We start from the raw sequence: 20,207 nt of genomic DNA on the forward strand, positions 1-20,207 counted from the left end.
AATACTATCAGAACACAATACAAGCAAAAGAGTCTGTAGTATTTGTATTTCTAAAATGCCACCATCGATCCACTGGTAGAACGATTACTAATTAATTTCCTTGAATAATTTTCATTTGACCTGCATATTTTGGTTACTTAGTAACGCATTGGCTTTTGCTTTGACAGGTGTCAACCATATTTTTGTGGTGATGAATGTGAGTAAATAAACAAAAGGCCTACCAAGCTTTTTAAATGTCATTCCAGCTGAAGAAAACCCTTCACTTATGGCTTCGGAGGAAAATTCAGAGGACACTTTCAGGGAGTACATTGAGAAGCATTCTCTGCCCCAAATATTTAAGGTGATGTTAGGGCGTGCAAACAGGAATATTTTGATATACGACAGGCTACCGTTGTTGTTGTTGTTGTTATTGATGTTGTTGATGATGATGAGATGATTGAATTGTTTTGCTTTCTCTTTTTAAAGGCTCTCTTAGGTGGCCTGTGTACCACATGTCCAGAGAACTCCTTGACTTTCATTGAGGAGAAGCTTTTGGCAATTCAAAGCAGCAGGGATAGGTACAAAGACTGGTGGGTAACAGTAACAAACAGCCTAGTTCTATATGCCTAGACTACACACCCACTCATCCCAACCAAAGTCAATGCCTGATTACATGAGTAGTCTACTGTTTTCAATGTCATTCCATTAAATACATCTGGAAGTAGGCTATGTAGGATGAGCCAATTAAGACACAGAAGGAAAACCATAATACCTATTCAGTTCATCTTCTCTCAACTCAGGAACACTTGCATAGCAGAGGATGTTGAGGAGGCAGAAGTCGATGCTCCAGTTGAAGAAAATCTGGAGGAGAGTGGGGTAAGACATGCAGGTTTTTATTAGCTACTTAAAGTGACAAAAGAAGCCATACTAGTAATCCTTCCCAAATCTAGATATCTAGATATCATTGTGTATTTCAGGGTGTGATCTACCACTAGGAACATTCACTTTTTATCTGAAATACAGTAGGCCTAATAGCTTTCGGAAAAAAAGAGGTAAGGGTTAAGTTGTGCAGTTAGCTGGGACATGTGTTGGGGTAAGTTATGACATTGGTTATTTAAATAAAACATCATTTCATATCAGAAATGGTCCCAGGTCCACCTTCTCAGATGTGTCCATCATGATTTTGACATTACTTTCTTTCTTTTCATTCTGCTTTCGGCACTGCTTTGTCCAAGCCCTGGTATTTTTTGTTGATCGCACAACAGTGTACTGTAGGGCCTATTCCTCTTTTTGGTCTAAAATGGACAATATCACATAGCATTAAAATGGCAGAATAAAATGCACCATTACAATTAAACAGTATTTCTCTATATTGTACATGTGATATGACCAATTAACAAGTCTGCACTGACTTACCCCTATGTACTTTGGCACAACTTAGCCCAAGCCCATCATTCTGGAATAAGTCCTTTTCTACAGTATATATGTTCATGCACAACAGCAAAATAATTATCACAGAAAGTTTACTTTGCAGGACTAAAAAAGTATTTTATACACTTAATACACAATATTTATACACAATATAGGCCTATTATACACTACAATATGCTTACATATCTTGCAATGAGATTCCTGAGGTTGACCCATTTCTTCTATCTTTCGGTGACCTAGAAAAAGGAGGTGGAAGTACTGGCCTCTAAGCCTGACCTACCCCAGCACTCTCCCCTACATGACATGATCAACATTTTTGGAGCCACAAATGATGACATTAGGGTACTGTATGTTGCTATGGTAGGCTATGGCAAAGTCATATTTTACCTAGAGGGAAACCAGTTCACATGTTGTACAGTAAATATATCTCTGATGTGTCTGGTTCTGTAGAAATTCTCGTTTTTTGAAGAGGCCTGTCACTTCTATCAGAAAAACCTGATGAAGATGTGCTTCAGGTACGTTTTTTTTAACATGTCACATATGACATTGACAAAAACAGAACTGTTTGAGGCTGATCTCTGTCTGACATCACACGGATGATGACCTAATAATAACATAAATGATAACTATAAACTCAACAATAAACCATCATCAGATGTCTAATCAATCATCCTCACAATATTCAGCAAAGTCATTGCATATCACACAATTTTTTACCTTGAGTAGTATTACAACTGCTTATCCTACTGTCACACTGACTAAACTGTAACTGGCATGTTTCACTTAATGCCACGTAAACTGTGATTAGCCTCCAAGTGGCCCTGGAGAATTGTGGGCTAAAAAGACTACGTATTAAGTCATCAGCCATCAGTGTAACTGCGCTGTGTGCCGTGTACCATGTGGTAGGGCTTAGTCTCCTCTTCGCTCTGGTCATTGTTTACTTGTACATTTGATCTGGTGCGTGACATCCATCTTATTAAATGAATGGCCCAATATAGCATAGGTGGAGATAACAGAGTCTTTTGTTGTGCCCAGGGCCGGATTAATGCACAGGCCAGAAATGGCTACAGCCACGGGGCCCCTGATTGGCTAAAAGTGAAAAATTGCAGAATTGTGACAAGATGTAATATTGAAAATTTCATCTGTCGTGTTGAGTACAGTTGGTAGACATGTTATCCTTAATTCCTAGCTCATAATTATGACACTGTCTATGTAAATTTGTCGCAAAATTTGCCTTCCAGGGGTCCCGCAGCAACCTGTACCCCCGGGGCCCCAGGCCATCTTAGTCCGGCCCTGGTTGTGCCCATGGACTGTTAGTAGTGGCTTGCAATTGCATGCTGTTCCTCATCAATTAATTAGAGAGCACTTTGGGGGGTCGGAGGGGCAGGGCCTGGAAAGGGTTTGTAGTGTTGAGCAAATGGAAGAAATTACAGCCACGCAAGATGGAGCTGGTCCACAAGCACTATGCCAAGAAACTCCTGCGTCATAGTTTTGTAGCGTGGCTGAAGTGGCTACAATGGAAGAAGCAGAGAGACCGGGGTAAGTGGCTTTTTTCCCCTCTGCATTTGTCCATTGTCAAAATGTGTCATTTACTGTACTGTACTTGGTGTGTTATTCTGTTTTCCATTATATTCATTTGAGCATTTTATTGTGAATAGGCGCACGACTAACAGTAATTCCATCCATGTGTATTACTAAGTCTGTGAAATTGCAGTGTACAACAAGTACAGCTCTGTTTATACAGCCAATGAATGACACTGCTGTACTATTGTATTTTATTAAGATGCAGCAAAAAAGCTCCTTAACGTGTATGAGGAGATGCGGCGTAGACGCATGCTTAGGGCCTGGCGATTGGTGGTGCAGGAGACAAGAAAAGTAGAACCACCAGACTTCTCAGAGGTAACCCATTTGGAGATGTTGAGATTTTGGATAATGTCATCTTTATCGGCTAAAAAGTCAATCCTAATTTTTCATTTCTGTTGCCAGAAAGACATTATTTCAATGTTGCCCAGCATGTTGTCAATAAAGGTAAAGTCTAACTCTCAGTACTTCATTGCATTACATTACCTAACTCTAGTACACTGGTTCCCAAACTTTTTCAGGTGGACGCCCCCTTTGGACTTAATATTTTTGCGAGTCGCGACCCCCTCACCCACCATAGTCTCAGGCTTCCTAGCAATATTAGCGGACAAACTATCATGGAAAATCTAGCATTTCTAGAAATGGCTAGAAATCCACAGGACAGCAAATACATCTATTAGCTGTTAGCTGTTAACCTGTGGATTTGATGCCCCTCTATGGGTTCCTACCTCCAGTTTGGGAACCACTGCTCTAGTACATTATGTATTGCTTTGATGAACATGCACTGTCTCTTTGAGTTCATTGGGGTTGTTGAATGGTTCCAATAAGGCTCTATGTGTTCCAATAAAGCCTTGTGTGTGTTTGTTGTGCCACAGATCTTTGAGTATTTAGAGTCAGGTGACTTGCTGAGATGTGCAGAGGTGAATGACACGTGGATGGCCATCAGTAACACGCATACTCTCTGGAATAAGGTGAGGGATAAATCAATATAATGTCCTATCAGTAACATTTGTAAAGGAATAGTTAACCATTTTTGGAAATGTGCTCATTTTACACCTCCCCTCCAAATAATTATTGTGTTATTCATTTTCTATATTGTTACATCATGTCATTGTATCTGTTGTCAGATTAATTTATCAGGTGAAAAGCACTGGATTCAAAGCCATGATGTGCAAAATATACTGAAGAAATATCGGACTTTTGTGGTCCAGTTGAATCTGCGTGGTTGTTTGTCTATGGAGTGGCCGGTCTTCCAATGCATAAGTGAGTTTATTGTCCTCTCTCAAGCTTGAGCTGAAAAATAAGACCACACAAAAACCAAAGACTTTTTGCATTCATGTTTTGTTTTGTTTTGTTTCGTTTTAATCCATCAGGTGAATGCAGAAATCTTCAGGACCTCAATTTGAGTGAATGTACCAACATAAATGTCAGTGATATATTAGAAATCAAACTGCATTCCTACTGAAATATAATCACAAGCAAACTTATCAAAACCATTCTCCCCTATCCAGGATGATGCTGTTCGAACAATAACTGAGAATTGTCAGTCCTTACTCTATCTGAATTTGTCATACACCCTTGTCACCAATGCCACTCTAAAAGTACTTGCAAGGTAATGTCATGTAGTATAAAGCTTACATACAGTAAATACTATTGTTTATATTGTAATGTCGCAATACTTTCTTTAACTTTTTGTTTACTACTCTCCTCCTATTTCCATGACATGGCTGTGTAGATGCTGTGTATACTTGCAGTACTTGAGTTTGGCCCAGTGTAGGAAGTTTACAGACAAAGGTTTGCAGTTCTTGGCCACAGAGAGAGGCTGCCTCGGGCTCCTTCATCTAGACCTGTCTGGCTGCTCCCAGGTCAGTACACAAGCCCTTTTTCCATCAAGAACATAATTCACTTTAACGTGATCTGCACAGATCTGGCGACAGGCAGGTTAGAAATGTATTGCATTGTCTGTTTTATCTTCTACAGATAACAGTGAATGGGTTCAGACACATAGCTGCTGGATGTAGCCTACTGCAGCACATTGTGTTAGACGACATGCCAACATTTACAGACAAGTGCTTACAGGTACCATTATCACTATTCATGATGATGTACTTATCAAACTATGCTCATTGTAAACAATGTGATGGGCGTGTTGGAGGAAACATACTGCACATACTGTGTGTGTAACTATGAAGGCCAGAATACATATTTTTTATTATTATTATTTACTAAGTGTTATTAATACTTTATAAAATGTCTACAAATAATATGTTCAAGATGCTACAAGTATTTGTTATGCATTTACAAAAACAAATGTTTGATAAATATAAAGAACATAACATTTCTCATACATTTCATTTTTTTTTTAAATGTTTTGTTCATCATTAGTTAATTATTTACTAGGTTTTTATATTGCTATTTATGCCTCCATTATTGTAAAGTGTTACCCATGTGATACTGCTGTCTGGACAGGAGCTGACCGCAAAATGTAAATCTCTGGTGACGATCTCCCTCCTGGACGCTTCACATCTTACTGACACGGCCTTTGAAACCCTTGCACAGAGGGCCTCACTCAAACAACTACGAATAGAAGGTCATTGTCTTACAATCTGAAGTCTACATGCAGGACTATGTGTTTGAATTTAGATCTTTAAGAGTAACATGCAATGACAGTTATCGGCTACTAACTATTGTTTGCCTTGACTAAATTTTATTAAAAAAAAAAAATACAACACATCTTATTTCAATCTTTATGTTAGACGAAAAGTACATACGGTACCAAGTCCCCTACCCAATATTTCACACAACGTTTAATCTCCGCAGGCAACAAGCATATAACAGACTTTGGCTGGAGAGCAATTTGTAAAGGGTCTCCAGACTTAAGACATCTGCATGCTGCTAACTGCCTGTTGATGTCTGATGGCAGCATGAAATACATTGCATCCCTGAAAAATCTCACTTACCTTGACATCTCAGAAAATACCAGGTAAGGTTAAATTTACAGTTCTGTGTGCATCTGCTCTCCCTAAAACCTATTTCCGATTCAGATCAGTTAGAACAGTACAAGACATGGGATTTTGTGATTTTGTTTGCAGAGGTGTCAAAACTAAACTAACTAAATAAATAAATACGTGCTACAGACTGTAGCATTTATTTATCTGTTTTAGTTTAGTTTTGAAACCTCTGACTGCAAACCTTCCAACACAGGTGACTTCACAGAGAACCTGGTCTACAGGTTCTGTAGTCTACATTACCTGTCTTACTTTTAGCTAATTCTAAGCTGATTGAATCCAATCTGTGTCAATTTTAGGTCTTTTCAACTACCTCAGTAGGTACAGCTTAATAACTGGTGTAACAACTATGTAATATAATTTACTGGTTGCCTAGTAAACTAGCCTCACCCGCCAGCGGCCAAAATTATTCTCACATTTAGTCTGGTTTATCAGGTTAATATACTGGTGTTGTGTTTTTACTCTGAGCCGTGTGTTTGTCTTTGTGTTTGTCTTTGTGTGGTGTAGGGTTAGCGATGCTGGGCTGCGCCACTTGGCTGATGGGTCGTGTGCTGCAAAGCTCCAGGAACTCAACGTGAGCCACTGCCGTGTCAACGACATCGTGGCTGTGAGGATTGTCAAGAGGTGCACACAGCATCAGTCTCTTCACAGTAGCATTCACTCAGGGTCCAAAGGGTGCATGTCAAACTACTTCCTACTGTCCTTTCCTGTGACCTTGTGATGCAAGGCTCTGCGTCATTGATGATTGAAGTTTTATTAACGCAACGCACAACTTAATAAGGGTAATTTGGAATCAGGCTGTTGAATGGGGAAAGGCCTCTGAAAAGTTGCTCTGCCTAGGTTGACAGCGGAGAAACTCTCCATGGTGGTAGCTATGGCAACGCCGAGGGGAGAAGCCACAAGCACCTGGAAAAGATGAGAGGAACTAGTTTGAGGTCCACCCTAAGTGTCTTGTCAGTGATAATGATATCTGTATTATAGCTCCTGGTAGATACGAGGCACTAAAAAGTGTGTGTGTGTGTGTGTGTGTGTTTGTGATTATTATGTCTTATCTATACAGTATGTTTAGTTTAACTGCACATTGGAGACTGGTCAAACGCAAATTCAAACTTCTGTGCTAACCTTGTTACATAGATTTCTGACAATAAAGTACACTTGAACTTGATATTATGGTTCGCTATAATAGATATGAGGCACTCCAAAGGCTGAATATTTCATACTGTGAGGGCATCTCCAGTTTTGACTTCCTGAACTCCAGCAGTCTAGTCTCTCTGGACATCTCTGGCTGCAACATCCAAGACAAAGTAAGCAACTTTTGTCACTTCTTTTCTTTTAAATAATTTAGTATATTTTCAGGGGCATTTTTGCCTGTATTTGGATAGGAAGGTATAAGTGGTGACAGGAGGTGAGTGGGAGAGAGACAGAGAGATGGGAAAGGCTTGGCAAATGACCCGGGCTGCCGGTGTAACAGTGCAATGCCCAGCCGATTGAGCCACGGCTGGGCCTTTTGTCACTTCTCTATGCAGTCAGTAATCTCAGTGTTGTATTTATGAAAACCATTAATGATGGACATTGGGCAAAACATCACATTACATTACCATGGCACCTGTACACTTGTCTATTTTGATTGCCCCATAGGGACTGTCTGCAGTGGGGGAAATTAACTGCCTACAGAAACTCACTATGTCTGAATGTCTTGGAATAACAGATGTTGGCATTGAGGTAAGCCTCTCGAGGTGTTTACATCACATCACATTTTTTACTCTTTGTTAGGGAACGATTGTTTTTTTTTACCACCACCAAGGAGGTTGTTTTCAGTCGCGTTGGTCTGTCTGTCAGTCAGCCGAATAACTCAAAAAGTCATTAATATTATTAACAAAGTAACAGATTTAATTTTGGTGGTGATCTGTATCATGATGCAGATCCAGAAAAATGATTCTTCACCATTGCAGGATAGTGCGAATATTGACTTAGTAGTTTCTAACTCCACAAAAACAATTCAGAAAGACTTGAAAAAAATGAGGGTGTAACATAGTCAGATGTTCTATCAAACAGCTTCCTTGGCGGAGGTCTGCACTCTCTGAGTGCATTTCTAGTTTTCATTTTATTGTTGCCATCTCAGTCTGACTCCAGTGTTTTGTCTTTAGTGTTTGCTTGCCCTCTCTCATTTTTCATCAGAAGTTCAGTAAGCAGGCCAGACGTCTGGAGGATATTGACATATCTCACTGCGTGTCGCTTTCGGACGTGTCCATCAAATCACTGTCCTCCTACTGCAAGCCTTTAGCCCGCCTCATCGTGGCAGGCTGCCCCAAGGTACAGTACGCCTGTTGTGAAGGCACAGCACTCCTCAAAGTCACAGGGGATTAACAGCCAAACGTACATCTTTTCCCCTCTCCTCATTGTCATCGACTTAGATAAAGTTACTTTAACATTGGTCATTGTTTCAATTTTAATTGGGTAGGATGTAAGCAAAGTAAACATACTTTTACTTAATTTTCTTTGAAAACATATTGTTTTGACCAGGGCTTGAAAATGAAATTATTTTTCAATCGTTCCGTTCCGAACGGTTCAGGTAGGCCTTTGTTTAACGTTTTCTTTCTTGAATTTTTTCTGCCACAAAAATATCGTTCCTGAACCGGTTCGGAACGCAAAATATCATTCGTTCTTATCGTTCCGGCAGCGTTTTGCGGGCCTATCAAATCTATTTTTATGGACTATACCTTATACCTAGAATAGGCGTACCCATTAGTATTTGCCCTTGATTTACACCGTAGCTACTCTAGGCTATCCCCAAAAATAATAGGCTAAATCACAGGCGGTATCCAAAAACATTCAGATGGGCTATCCCTCCCACATATAGCCTACAGACTTACTGTAGCCTATGAATAATTTATTTTCAAAAACATTTCTGGATACGTGCTAAACTCCTTACCTGGCTGTAAGTTTTATCCATATGGAGATCGCACTATAATTCCTAAACCTGCATGGTGTAGATATGGTGTAGCTTATCTGTTGCTGACAAATATCTCCAATTTCCTGTTTAACTCTACAGCACAAACACTTCAATGTATGCTTCAGGGTATGCTTTTGTGAAATGTTATAAAATATATAGAGAACGAAATAAACCGTTATTAACCGGTTTGGTGGATTTCAGAATAACGTTTCTGTTCCGGAACAGTTGGAGACCATTTCATTTTCGTTTCCGTTTCTGTTCCTCATAAAATTGCGTAAAATTCTGTTCGTTCCGGTTTTCGTTCCTTGAACCGGTTCGAAGCCCTGGTTTTGACATCTCATTGATGATGTCAGGCCTTAAGACATAACATAGGACCAGAAGGCTGGAATCCAGAGGAAAGTAATGAAATGTAATCTATGTTCTTTCACATAGTTTTTCTATTGGTGTCATGATGTATTATTAAAACAGGGGCATATACTAAGAACCTGGTTCAGGCAGGAGTAAACCAGGTTAAGTTAAGAGGTAAATCATCTAATAGAGGAGCCTGGACTCAAGGCTCTTCTATTAGATGATTTACCTCTTAACTTAACCTGGTTTACTCCTGAACCAGTATTTTAGTATAGGCCCCTTATGTACTACTAAAACAGTTGTCTGTCCACCCAGATAACAGATGTGGGCATCCACTACCTGGCTCTCTTCACACCCCACCTTAGAGAGCTGGATGTGAGTGGCTGCGTCCTCCTGACCGACCGCTCCCCTCGCACGCTGCTCAAGGGCTGCCGGAGCCTCCATTCCCTCACCATGCTCTACTGCAGGGGGATCTCAAAGTAAGATTTGCCAAGCAACCCACACATCCTTTTTCTCATTAAATGCATCAGTCTGGCAACTACGTCTGCTATACTTCTACTTCTACTCTATTGTGCTTATTCTTGCCCTCACTGCTTTCATGTACAAACCCCAACTGCGGTGAAGTTGGGACGTTTGGTAAACTGTGGATAAAATAAAAATGCTATCATTTTCAAAACATTCAAATCATTCATTAGATGGAGAATAGTGACATGACAACATATTAAGTGTTAAAACCGAGAAGAAATATTGTTTTGGGGGACATATGTACTCATTTCTAATTTGATAAACGCAACACGTCTCAAATAAGTTGGGACGGGGATCAGTGAGATGTATTAAACATCCAAATAAGATAAAACAACAAAGAAGAACATTTCAAAATGAATTGTACTGATGGACAATATGAGTGTCCAGGTATAAGACCATCACAGAGAGGCTGAGTCACTCACAATTAAAGATGCAGAGGGAATAATTACCATAGTTATTACATACATTTTTGAATTTCCTTTGGTTTACCATGATTGAGTGTATATAAGACATATTTTTGTCATTAAAATCATTGTATAGGTTCATGACATCATGAAATATATGTCCGCTGTAGTCTCACTCTATTTGCTACATGTGTGCAAATGATAGAGGGGTTTAACATTCTCCTATGCACCCAAGCTCACTTGAAATAGACCCAGAAGACATGGCAAACTGTCAGCAGAAGTTGCAGAAGTCAATTCTTTTTGAAAACAATATAGTCTTGCACATCCTGTGCTACAGTGAAAATGGACCATCCAACTTGTGTTAGTGCTAACTTCAAAAGTCAGCCTCCATGATGGCATGGGGTGCAGTAGTGCATTAGTTAAGTTGTTCTCACTCATCTGTGGAGTTAAATACAGTGCTGAATGATATAAATGGATTTTAAACAGCATGAAAAGCCACTCATGCATTGTATTTGAAGGGAGATCTTCAATTACTGCCACATAGTAAGGACAAATTGCATTCTCTACTGTGTTTTAATAGTTTAATGTAACTCCATCATAAGGACCAGCAGGTGATAAAATGGCGGGCTTTTGGTCAAGAGCTGTCATACTGTCAGCACTACAGAAAGGAAAACATTGAAAAATATGACAAGGAAGGAATACACCCTCCATTTAAGCTGGTGAAATCATGTCCAAGATGTTTTTTTTTATATAAAATCATCTCATCGGTTAATGTATTTAACTGTTAAGTGTTGTATTTTGGTTTGTTTTTAGTCTTCCTTGGCATTTGCTGCCTTATATTGTCCCTGTCCCAACTCTTTTGAGACGTGTTATTTTTACATATTCACGAATATCCCCCAAAACAATAATTTTGGTCAGTTTTGATGGCTGATATGTTTTCTTTGTGCCGTTCTCCATCTAATGTAAGAATCAGACGTTTTGAAAATGGCAGTATTTTGTTATTATTCACAATTTACCTTGTGTCCCAACTTCTATGGAGTTGGGGTTTGTAATATTTGGCAATGATGATGTGTATGATCAAAACTGGTACTGAAATGTTTGGAGTACTATCTGAAGGATCGAGCAGTAAATTCTGGGCAGTATAATAAATCAAGTTTCAAGTTACGCCTTAATCGTAATTTATTGACAATGGCAATTATTATGCAGGCCTGGGACAGTCACTTCTGGTGACCAATATAATAATGTCATTATTAGCTGTAAGGGCCCCAAGATTTTCTGAACTGTTGTGTCTCACAGGCGATTGGCATTGCGACTGCAACCCAGCCTGAGGCACTGGGAGCACAGCAGAGACGACGCCCCCTACTGGTACGGCTCCGAACTGCAAGCACAGATACAGGAGCAGCAGCAGCAACGGCAGCAGTCCAGTAAAGAGAGAGCCAAGAAAAAGGACACCGAGAACGAGGACAGTCGTCGAAACAACCGCCCCCTGCCAACATGAGAACCGCCCTCTGCCAACATGACTCCTGTTTCTATTCGGCTAAACAGATGTAGGTTTTTCTAAAGAGTTTTGTGCAGGCAGATCGATGTTTACAGGATGGATCATTGCATTGCCCGTGGTCACTGAATGGACAATTACAGCACTTTCAGCTTTGTATATGGTTTTATACTAAATCGCCATGACTTAATTCCTCTACAAACAAACAAAATACTTAAAAAAACATTTATTTGAATATATCCATTAACAAGTGACATATTTTGAGAGATGGTGTATATTTTCAATATGGCATAATTGCCAATCTTACTGATCGGAATCCTACAATGATATACACACAAGTATTGTTCGCTCTTACATAGACCGCATGGATACATTGTAATATAGTTTTGTAATAAATAAAGGCTATTTGCAGCAATTTTATCAAGTCGTCATCATCCCCACTCAGTCCCCACACTATATCTCGCTCGTGATAGTTTGCCAATAGCCAGACTACCTCCTTATAGGTCATTAGCCATTGAAAACTAAACAAGCCTTGCATAAGAGACTACACTGTACACAAGGAAGATCAGCATCGACATTGACATATTGCAGTGTATATTCTTCCTTCACATATTCAAGTGTGGGTGTAAGACTGAGTGCAAAATGTTCAAGTCCGGGCGCATTTACAGCACAGGACCCTACAGTACATGGTCCCATTGGCCAGTGACATACATACATGGATACTAGTGGTGTCAACAATATTCGATTTGGCAATGCAGCGCAATGCAGGGCAGGACAATTCAATAATCAATTCGGCAAATGTCATAATCGACGCAGCATATTTTTTGCTGCATTATTTCAAGTTTCAAATACTTCTGTGGGCATTTCTGGAGCAAATGAACTTCAAATTATATTGCCTTGTATTGCCTCATGACTGATGAAAAATGTGCCTTGCTTTCAGTAGAAATGTAATGCATTGCAATGAATTGTTGAATCGGACTGAAGACAAAATGATTCGGACTGAAGTGAAAATGCACATCACTAATGGATACTAGCTTCTAGCACCATTTTGGCAACACACTCTTACAATAACACCCTTTAAAATAAAAGGAGATTATGATTCTGGCCAGGTACATTTTTACAAGTCACTAGCAAAAAAATAACAAAAGAATTGGTGTGCGTGCAAACGGGAAACGTTCAGTGGCTTTGGCAGAGCATTCTAACTCTGACAGAACAACATGTGGCATTACAAGTTCGCGATCACGCCTGAAGTTACATTTAAATAAATAACAACAACAATAATAATAATAATAACAATAATAATACACCCAATGTTTCCTTATTTGATATATTTACATCCCAAGCTTCAGAGTCTCAAACCAGCTCTGTGCTCTCAGGCTGATGGTCCCTTTCCCAGCGCTGGCTGTAATCCGCTGCTCTCCAACGCTGGTTTGAAGCCGCGGCCCGCCAGTCGACTCCCCATTCAGATTACCTATGAGAGAAGAAACATTTTCAACTCAACATCGACTCCACAGACCTCTTAAGTATTGTTGGTAGTACCACTGTCCATAAAACGTGTGACTCACGTTTGGACTTCTAGCAAAGTCACATGAAAACTGAAAATTAAGTCCACACACCAAGCTCTCGTTTCTCTTAATTTACGTAATGTACGGTACAAACAGGAGATTGGGGGGAGACTTTATTTTCAGTTTTCATACGATGCCATCCATTGCCACACCTAACTCACCAATAACAGTTGTTCCTCTGTCAGTCGTGTCTTGTTGAGCATCTTGCAGTGGGACATCGGGACTGATGTTCACCGCAACACCGGACAGGTGAAGCCCAGCCTTCATAGAGGCCGGAATCCGCACTGACACAGATCCTGTAGAGGTCAGAGATGACATGCACATCGCTGAATTTTAATGTACCGGTAAATCACAGAAATAGGTTAAAACATTATTACCCATTGAAGTGAATATTGGTACTAACAATGTACCGGTATGGAAAGGTAATAAAAGCATACAGTATATTGAAGGTTTCATGCAAATACAGTAGTCCCTTCTGTCCGTGACTCCCCTGCAGTGCCTTTGCGACCCCTTTATGGGTCCCGACGAGTGAGAGTAAATAGAATAGAGGCCAAAATTCTCGAAGCCTTTGAAGCAACGGCGAACCCTGGAAGCGGGTCCCTAAACTTGGAAGAGAAGGGCCAAATCCGGTTCATCTCTATGGCAGGCTTGAAGCCATGTGTCTCCTTGAAATGTCACCCAGAGCGGAACCCTTTTCATTCAAAAAGTAGTTCCCTTTACTCTTCAACCGATCAAAGTGTTTTTTTTGTGTGATTCTTATATGCTCTCAATGGTCCCGAGTCTCCCCCCGGTTTGTGAACCACTGCCTTAGATGATACATAAGGAATACACAGTTCATAAGGAGTTTCTTCCAGAATCCATGACGTACAATGGTTCTAATCAGAGCCATCTAATATCAGAGTTACGCCACTCCCATAGACCTCTATGGACCAATCTTTCCACAGCAATGGCGGCTCTCATGGAGCCTCACGGAGCGTTAACATGGAAATCCCCATTGACTTTAGTTCTATTAGAAGTTACTTAGTTCCAGGAGGTGGCCGTAGAACACAGAAAACGTGGTAAAGGTAATGTAATTTGTTTGTACTTAATCTTTGTTTGGTATGTGATGGTTCTGTGTTAGTTTCCAACGAACAGAAGTTTACTGTTAAGAAACATTTTAATCTACGCGAATCACATCACCAACCGACTTCCTGGTCCCCGGTTTGCGCAACTCTGTTATTAGATGGCTCTGGTTCTAATCTGCCATCCTATGCAGCCATGCCCCTTTAGAAGACAGACTAGCATAATGACTGGAGTTCAAAGGGGAAGTCGCACACATTTAGGAGACCGGACTTGATCCCACTTTGTTGCATTGGTGGCGTATGCTATGCTTTATTCATGCCATGATTTAGCAATGGACCACTTCATAACAATTAATTAATTGATTAATACAATTATTAGTCTCTTACCAGTTTCAGTTACAAGATCGGCTGAGCCCTTCTCTCCAACGTAAGCATCAATATTCCCACTGACAGTCATGATGTTCAGAGCACCATTTGAGGTATCTGTAAAACATGAATGTGATGAATAGATACATAGCCTTTACTGTCCCCAAAGGGAAATTTGTATACCACAAGCACATTATAAGAACATCAATCACCATACATGCACAGTCATACACAAATACTGTCAGACATAGGCACATACTCTCACATACACACACACACACTTACATCCACGCACACATGCACACTCCAACACAAATACTGTGATCAAAGTGAAACAACTCAATTCGAGCACCTTGTTTTTGACCAGCTGTATGGATGGGTGCAGTCAAGTTAACTGTTATATTTTATAGTAGAGATAGCGAAGAGTCGTCAAATGTTTTTTTGCGACTCACCTACATTCACATTTCCAGAATCAGTCTCTACGATGGCATCACCTGTGCATGACAGAAAACAGAACATACAAGTTTAAAAGCTACATTCTAAACTGAAGTTTGCTAGGCACTCCATGATGACTAGAAATCAAGATGACTGCTAGAAATTAAGATGTTACAATTGTTGTTTAACATTTATTTGTTGATGTTTAACGATGTTTATTGTAATTATATATTATACAGTCAAACATACCATGGATGTGGCCTAGCTGTATTTCTCCTGCTGAGGAGGACACTTGGGAGGACTCTGCGTAGATGGATTTGACCTTCAGCTGCCCTTGGTCTGTGGAGACTATCATGTAAGACCCCTGGATCTTCTTGAGGTTCACCTCCTGTGACAATTGACAGGTCTTATGAAAAATTGTTCACCAGGGCAGGTAGGATACTTTTGAGTATGCATTTTGTTTGTTGGAAGGTCATTGACATGTATTGAGAGGTCAGTGGTCTTACACTCCCTTCTTTTCCGCAGATGGTCACATTGCCATGGATGGTGCCGAGACCTGTGACATTTCCTCCTGCGGCCTGGACATCCACACAATGACTCTGGAGGTGAAATGAGTGAGCATGACATCAACAGTGAGTGAATGAAACATTTTAGCTTCTCACAGAGCTATGCCCTTGCTTTTAGTCACTCGCCACTCACCCATCAACTATGCACAACACACCATCCTTGCATACAGAACCTGCATCATTCAACAGACCAGTAGAATAAAATAAAGTAATGACGATAATAAAATAAAAGTGTGCTTGTGTGGGAAACACACCCTTATTGATGCCAAGGTGCAGTTTCCTTTTTCTGTCTGGACTTTGCAAACATCACTTTCCATCCTTTGGATGCTGACGCTTCCCTCGCCGGTGGCTGTGACATAAATGTCTTCAGAAGATACAGATTAAATTAGATTAGATTGGATTAGATTATTCATTGTCCCGTAGGGATAATTGTTTTCACATCAGGCAGGCAGTTCCATCAGGTACGACATTAGTTAGATCTGTGGTCCACATGTCATTTACAATGTAGACACCATTTACACACATGGAAACACACACACACACACACACACACACACACACACACACACACACACACACACACACACACACACACACACACACATCCTCAGACATCCGGACATCTATCCATATACACCCTAATACATAGGCTACACTCCTCTCCTTCACATACATACTTTTTTACCCTCCCCTCTCATTTACCCAGTTATGCCACCCCTCTCATTTTCCCAGCTATTTCACCTCTCATACATTAGTCCACACAGAGAGAAACAAATGTAACCAATCAGATAATGGGGGCACCTGCCACCAGCAGCATCAACTGATGAAGAAGACTATCAAATTGCTCACTCACCGCTTTTAATTGGCGCCGTCAGCTCCACGGTTACATTGCTGGTCATGTCATCGCCGTGGATAAGTAGCTCTTCACTTTCCGCACAATACTGTACTTTGAAGTCATCCAAGTTTATGTCACTGTTGACATTTACACCCTGCACAGATATGAATGCGCGATCAGCTTCTGGGAAGGCATGCGGATCCAATGGGCGCACGGACAAGTCGCATGGAAGCTTCACGTTAACTTTGCTGAAAGGGCTAACTTCAAACTCCCATTGCTTCAATGGCTTGCCGAGGTCATTGTGAAGACTCGCCTTGACGGACAAACGACGACCCGTGAGAGGTAATGCAAAACCTACACGAGACAATTCTTTGGTTCCTAGCCAAACTGCCCTTACGCACACCCGCGTGCCAAGTGCAGCCCAATACATGACTTGACTCGCCAAAAGTGACTCTATGCTAACTGTTTTGGAGTTAACTCAATACGATGCTAACTGCCAACTGCAACGTTTCTTTCTTAGATCATGCTACTGAACAGTTTTCTCAATTTCAAGATCGGTCTTCTCTTAAAACTCACAGAAAGCATCCGCCGTTGCTAGTTTGGATAGCCCCGGTGAATATATTGAGCAACAGACCACTTTCTCTGATACGTAATTGTCATTGCGGCTCCCTTACTCAACATGGACTGTTGCATTGTGGGAAATGTAGTTTATTACGTGGTTGCGCTTCTCCACTGTTCTGCAGACACTGAAATTAGAAAACAGCAATGCTGCAGATTATCATCCATTTGCGCTGCGTCTCTGTGTTCTACGTTTTTGTGTAAAGACGAGTATGAAAGTAGCCAACATTTGAGCCATTTTGCAATAATAGGGGGTGTTTACAATGGTTGTAGGATGTTTACAATGGTCCTTGTGCGCCATCTGGTGGTCGAATGGTTTTACAGTCTGCTCAATCTTATTAGGGGCCAAGCAGCGAAGCTGGCGAAGGCCCCTATAGAGTTAGTAGGTTTTCTTCATTATTAGGGGCCAAGCAGCGAAGCTGGCGAAGGCCCCTATAGAGTTAGCTGGTTTTCTTCCTATTATTATTAGGGGCCAAGCAGCGAAGCTGGCGAAGGCCCCTACTGTTTTAGCTGGTGTTCTTATTAGGGGCCAAGCAGCGAAGCTGGCGAAGGCCCCTACTGTTTTAGCTGGTGTTCTTATTAGGGGCCAAGCAGCGAAGCTGGCGAAGGCCCCTATAGTGTTAGCTGGTTTTCTTATTATTATGTCACCTTTCCTCTCCTTAGCAAGTCTATGGCAGCCCATAGAACCGTAGGTAGGAAAATGCTGTAAATTGGCACACACATTCGGGGCAGACTCAGCATCACCCACAGCGATTTATAGGTCCCCAGCCCCAACACTCTAGCGCCACCAGCAGGTCAAATTTGCAGGTACATTTCTGCTTGTAACTTCTGAACTGCTGGGCCAATTTTCAAAAACTTGGTATCCCTGGAATCCTTGGGCCAAGACGAATCCAACGCACCCTATGACGTCATTTTCCGCCAGGATAGTTTTCCCGCCATTTTGAATTTTGTGAAATTCAATAAAAATGCTACTTCTCCCACAATTTTTGACCATTTTGCTCGAAATTCGGTATATAGTATCCCTGAACCAAGCTTCATATGGGGTCTCAAGGAATATTTGATATCTGTTATCGTTTAGCCGTGACAGCCAATCGAAATTGTTCTAAAAGTGGCAAAACAGGAAGTGAGGTCATATCTCAGCAACCCTTTGACGGTTTCGGCTAGGATTTTGTACACACATAGATGTCCATCCCCTGACCTACCACAAAAAAATTCAGACCCCCAACTCAAACTCTGTAGCGCCACCAGCAGGTCAAAATTTTAGCTACATTTTTGCCTGTAGCTTTTAAACCATATGCACGATGTAAAATATATTATTATCACTAGAATCCTTGGGCCAAGCCAAATCCAACGCACTATATGACGTTATGTCAACGCAGAAGGGAAATTCCGCCATTTTGAATTTTCTGAAATTCACTGTAAGTCTATGGCAGCCCATAGAACCGTACATAGGAAAATGCTGTAAATTGGCACACATATTTGAGGCAGCATCAACATTACCCACAGCGAGTTATAGGTCCCCAGCCCCAATACTCTAGCGCCACCAGCAGGTCAAAGTTGCAGGTACATTTCTGATTGTAACTTTTGAACCGCTGGGCCAATTTTCATAAACTTGGTATCCCTGGAATTCTTGGGCCAAGACGAATCCAACGCATTCTATGACCTCATTTTCTGCCTGGATATTTGTCCCGCCATTTTGTATTTTGTAAAATTATATAAAAATGCTACTGCTCCCACAATATTTAGCCATTTCACCCGAAATTCGGTATATAGTATATCTGGACTGAGCTACACATGGGGTCTCAAGGAATATTGGATATCTTTTATCGTTTAGCCGTGACAGCCAATCAAAATTGTCGTAAAAGTGGCGAAACAGGAAGTGAGGTCATATCTCAGCAACCGTTTGTCGAATTAGGCTGGGATTTTGTACACACATAGTAGTCCATCCCATGACCTACCACAAAAAAAATCAGATCCCCAGCTCAAACTCTGTAGCGCCACCAGCAGGTCAAATTTTTGCTACATTTTTGCCTGTATCTTTTGAACCGTACTCCCAATTTTCAAAATATTGGTACACAGGTCATCCTCACACCATGTTGCACCCAGGTATGGATTTTCGTAACGATTGAAAAAACTATCAGCTCACAGCAGCCATTCAAAATTGTGGAAAGAATGGAGGGATTTTTTCTCATCTCTCTGTCTCCTCTGCTCCCCTTGCGCACGTTCACTGACACCATTCTCGGCAGGGGGTCAAGCCCCACTGCCCCAGCCCCTGCACCCCACCCCCCACCCCCTCCTCACACACACACAGACAGACAGAGGGAGAGGGAGAGGGAGAGGGAGAGGGAGAGGGACAGAGAGGGAAGAAGGGAGGGGGGAGAGGAAAGAATTTTGAACACCTCTTGTCGTTTGCCGGTGACAGCCAATCAAAATTGTCATAAAGGTGGCAAAACAGGAAGTGAGGTCATATCTCAGCAACCGTTAGTCAATTTCTGTTAGGATTTTTTGCACACATTCTAGTCCATCCCATGACCTCCCACAAAAAAATCCAGACCCCAAGCTCTCTAGCGCCACCAACAGGTAACAGGAAGTGAGCTCATATCTCGGCAGCTCTTCAACGGATTCAAACTAAACTTGGTTTACGTGATCACACTCTCGTCCAAGGAATGCACACCAACATTGGCGAGATTTGGACCAAAGGGGGCGCTGCAGTTCCTTCTGTTGCCGTGGCGGCTCTGGCAAGTTTACTGCTTGGCCCCGCATTGCTGCTTGCAGCTATATTTATTATTATGTCACCTCTTTCCTCTCCTTAGCAAGTCTATGGCAGCCCATAGAACCGTAGGTAGGAAAATGCTGTAAATCGGCACACACATTCGGGCCAGTCTCAGCATTACCCACAGCAATTTATAGGACCCCAGCCCCAACACTCTAGCGCCACCAGCAGGTCAAAGTTGCAGGTACATTTCTGCTTGTAACTTTTGAACCGCTGGGCCAATTTTCATAAACTTGGTATCCCTGGAATCCTTGAGCCAAGACG

General features: G+C 41.3%; 2 protein-coding genes and 1 long non-coding RNA gene across 5 annotated transcripts; 2 read left to right on the forward strand and 1 right to left on the reverse strand.

Annotated features, from left to right (window-relative positions):
* Positions 1–177: 177 nt before the first annotated feature.
* On the forward strand, positions 178–12,144 carry fbxl13 (F-box and leucine-rich repeat protein 13). Of its 3 annotated transcripts, none has more exons than XM_063196705.1 (22): positions 178–340; positions 466–569; positions 780–855; positions 1,651–1,752; positions 1,861–1,925; positions 2,792–2,949; positions 3,194–3,309; positions 3,397–3,438; positions 3,867–3,962; positions 4,119–4,254; positions 4,365–4,417; positions 4,503–4,603; positions 4,727–4,856; positions 4,972–5,070; positions 5,461–5,581; positions 5,812–5,974; positions 6,507–6,623; positions 7,186–7,303; positions 7,638–7,721; positions 8,178–8,312; positions 9,616–9,779; positions 11,526–12,144. In XM_063196705.1, exons 1-22 carry the CDS (start codon positions 266–268, stop codon positions 11,725–11,727), a joined length of 2,457 nt encoding a protein of 818 aa, XP_063052775.1. In that variant the 5' UTR covers positions 178–265; the 3' UTR covers positions 11,728–12,144. The 3 variants fall into 3 exon arrangements, with proteins under 3 accessions (XP_063052775.1, XP_063052776.1, XP_063052777.1); XM_063196706.1 differs by having other exon boundaries at positions 2,798–2,949; XM_063196707.1 differs by lacking the exons at positions 9,616–9,779; positions 11,526–12,144 and having other exon boundaries at positions 8,147–8,280.
* Positions 11,936–17,448, reverse strand: fam185a (family with sequence similarity 185 member A). Its single transcript, XM_063196709.1, has 8 exons — positions 16,571–17,448; positions 15,972–16,081; positions 15,658–15,750; positions 15,401–15,539; positions 15,169–15,210; positions 14,738–14,833; positions 13,451–13,585; positions 11,936–13,195 (listed from the first exon to the last, which is right to left on the reverse strand). The coding sequence occupies exons 1-8, from the start codon at positions 16,980–16,982 to the stop codon at positions 13,056–13,058; spliced, it is 1,167 nt and encodes a 388-aa protein (XP_063052779.1). The 5' UTR covers positions 16,983–17,448; the 3' UTR covers positions 11,936–13,055.
* Positions 15,500–16,803, forward strand: LOC134447307 (uncharacterized). Its single transcript, XR_010034587.1, has 3 exons — positions 15,500–15,584; positions 15,677–15,783; positions 16,715–16,803. It is a non-coding gene; the product is annotated as an uncharacterized LOC134447307 (long non-coding RNA).
* Positions 17,449–20,207: the final 2,759 nt, after the last annotated feature.

The sequence above is a fragment of the Engraulis encrasicolus genome, chromosome 4, assembly GCF_034702125.1.
Source record: "Engraulis encrasicolus isolate BLACKSEA-1 chromosome 4, IST_EnEncr_1.0, whole genome shotgun sequence".
Classification (NCBI taxonomy): Eukaryota; Metazoa; Chordata; class Actinopteri; order Clupeiformes; family Engraulidae; genus Engraulis; species Engraulis encrasicolus.

What these genes read in the sequence shown, in the direction of transcription:
- fbxl13 (XM_063196705.1), top strand. Translation starts at nt 266, where the DNA reads ATGGCTTCGGAGGAAAATTCAGAGGACACTTTCAGGGAGTACATTGAG. An exon ending in ACTCTAAAAGTACTTGCAAG is followed by an intron (nt 4,604 to 4,726) that starts GTAATGTCATGT and finishes ATGGCTGTGTAG; the next exon opens with ATGCTGTGTATACTTGCAGT. An exon ending in GCTGTGAGGATTGTCAAGAG is followed by an intron (nt 6,624 to 7,185) that starts GTGCACACAGCA and finishes TCGCTATAATAG; the next exon opens with ATATGAGGCACTCCAAAGGC.
- fam185a (XM_063196709.1), bottom strand. Translation starts at nt 16,982, where the DNA reads ATGTATTGGGCTGCACTTGGCACGCGGGTGTGCGTAAGGGCAGTTTGG. An exon ending in TCTGCGGAAAAGAAGGGAGT is followed by an intron (nt 15,540 to 15,657) that starts GTAAGACCACTG and finishes CAATTGTCACAG; the next exon opens with GAGGTGAACCTCAAGAAGAT. An exon ending in CGATCTTGTAACTGAAACTG is followed by an intron (nt 13,586 to 14,737) that starts GTAAGAGACTAA and finishes TGACCTCTACAG; the next exon opens with GATCTGTGTCAGTGCGGATT.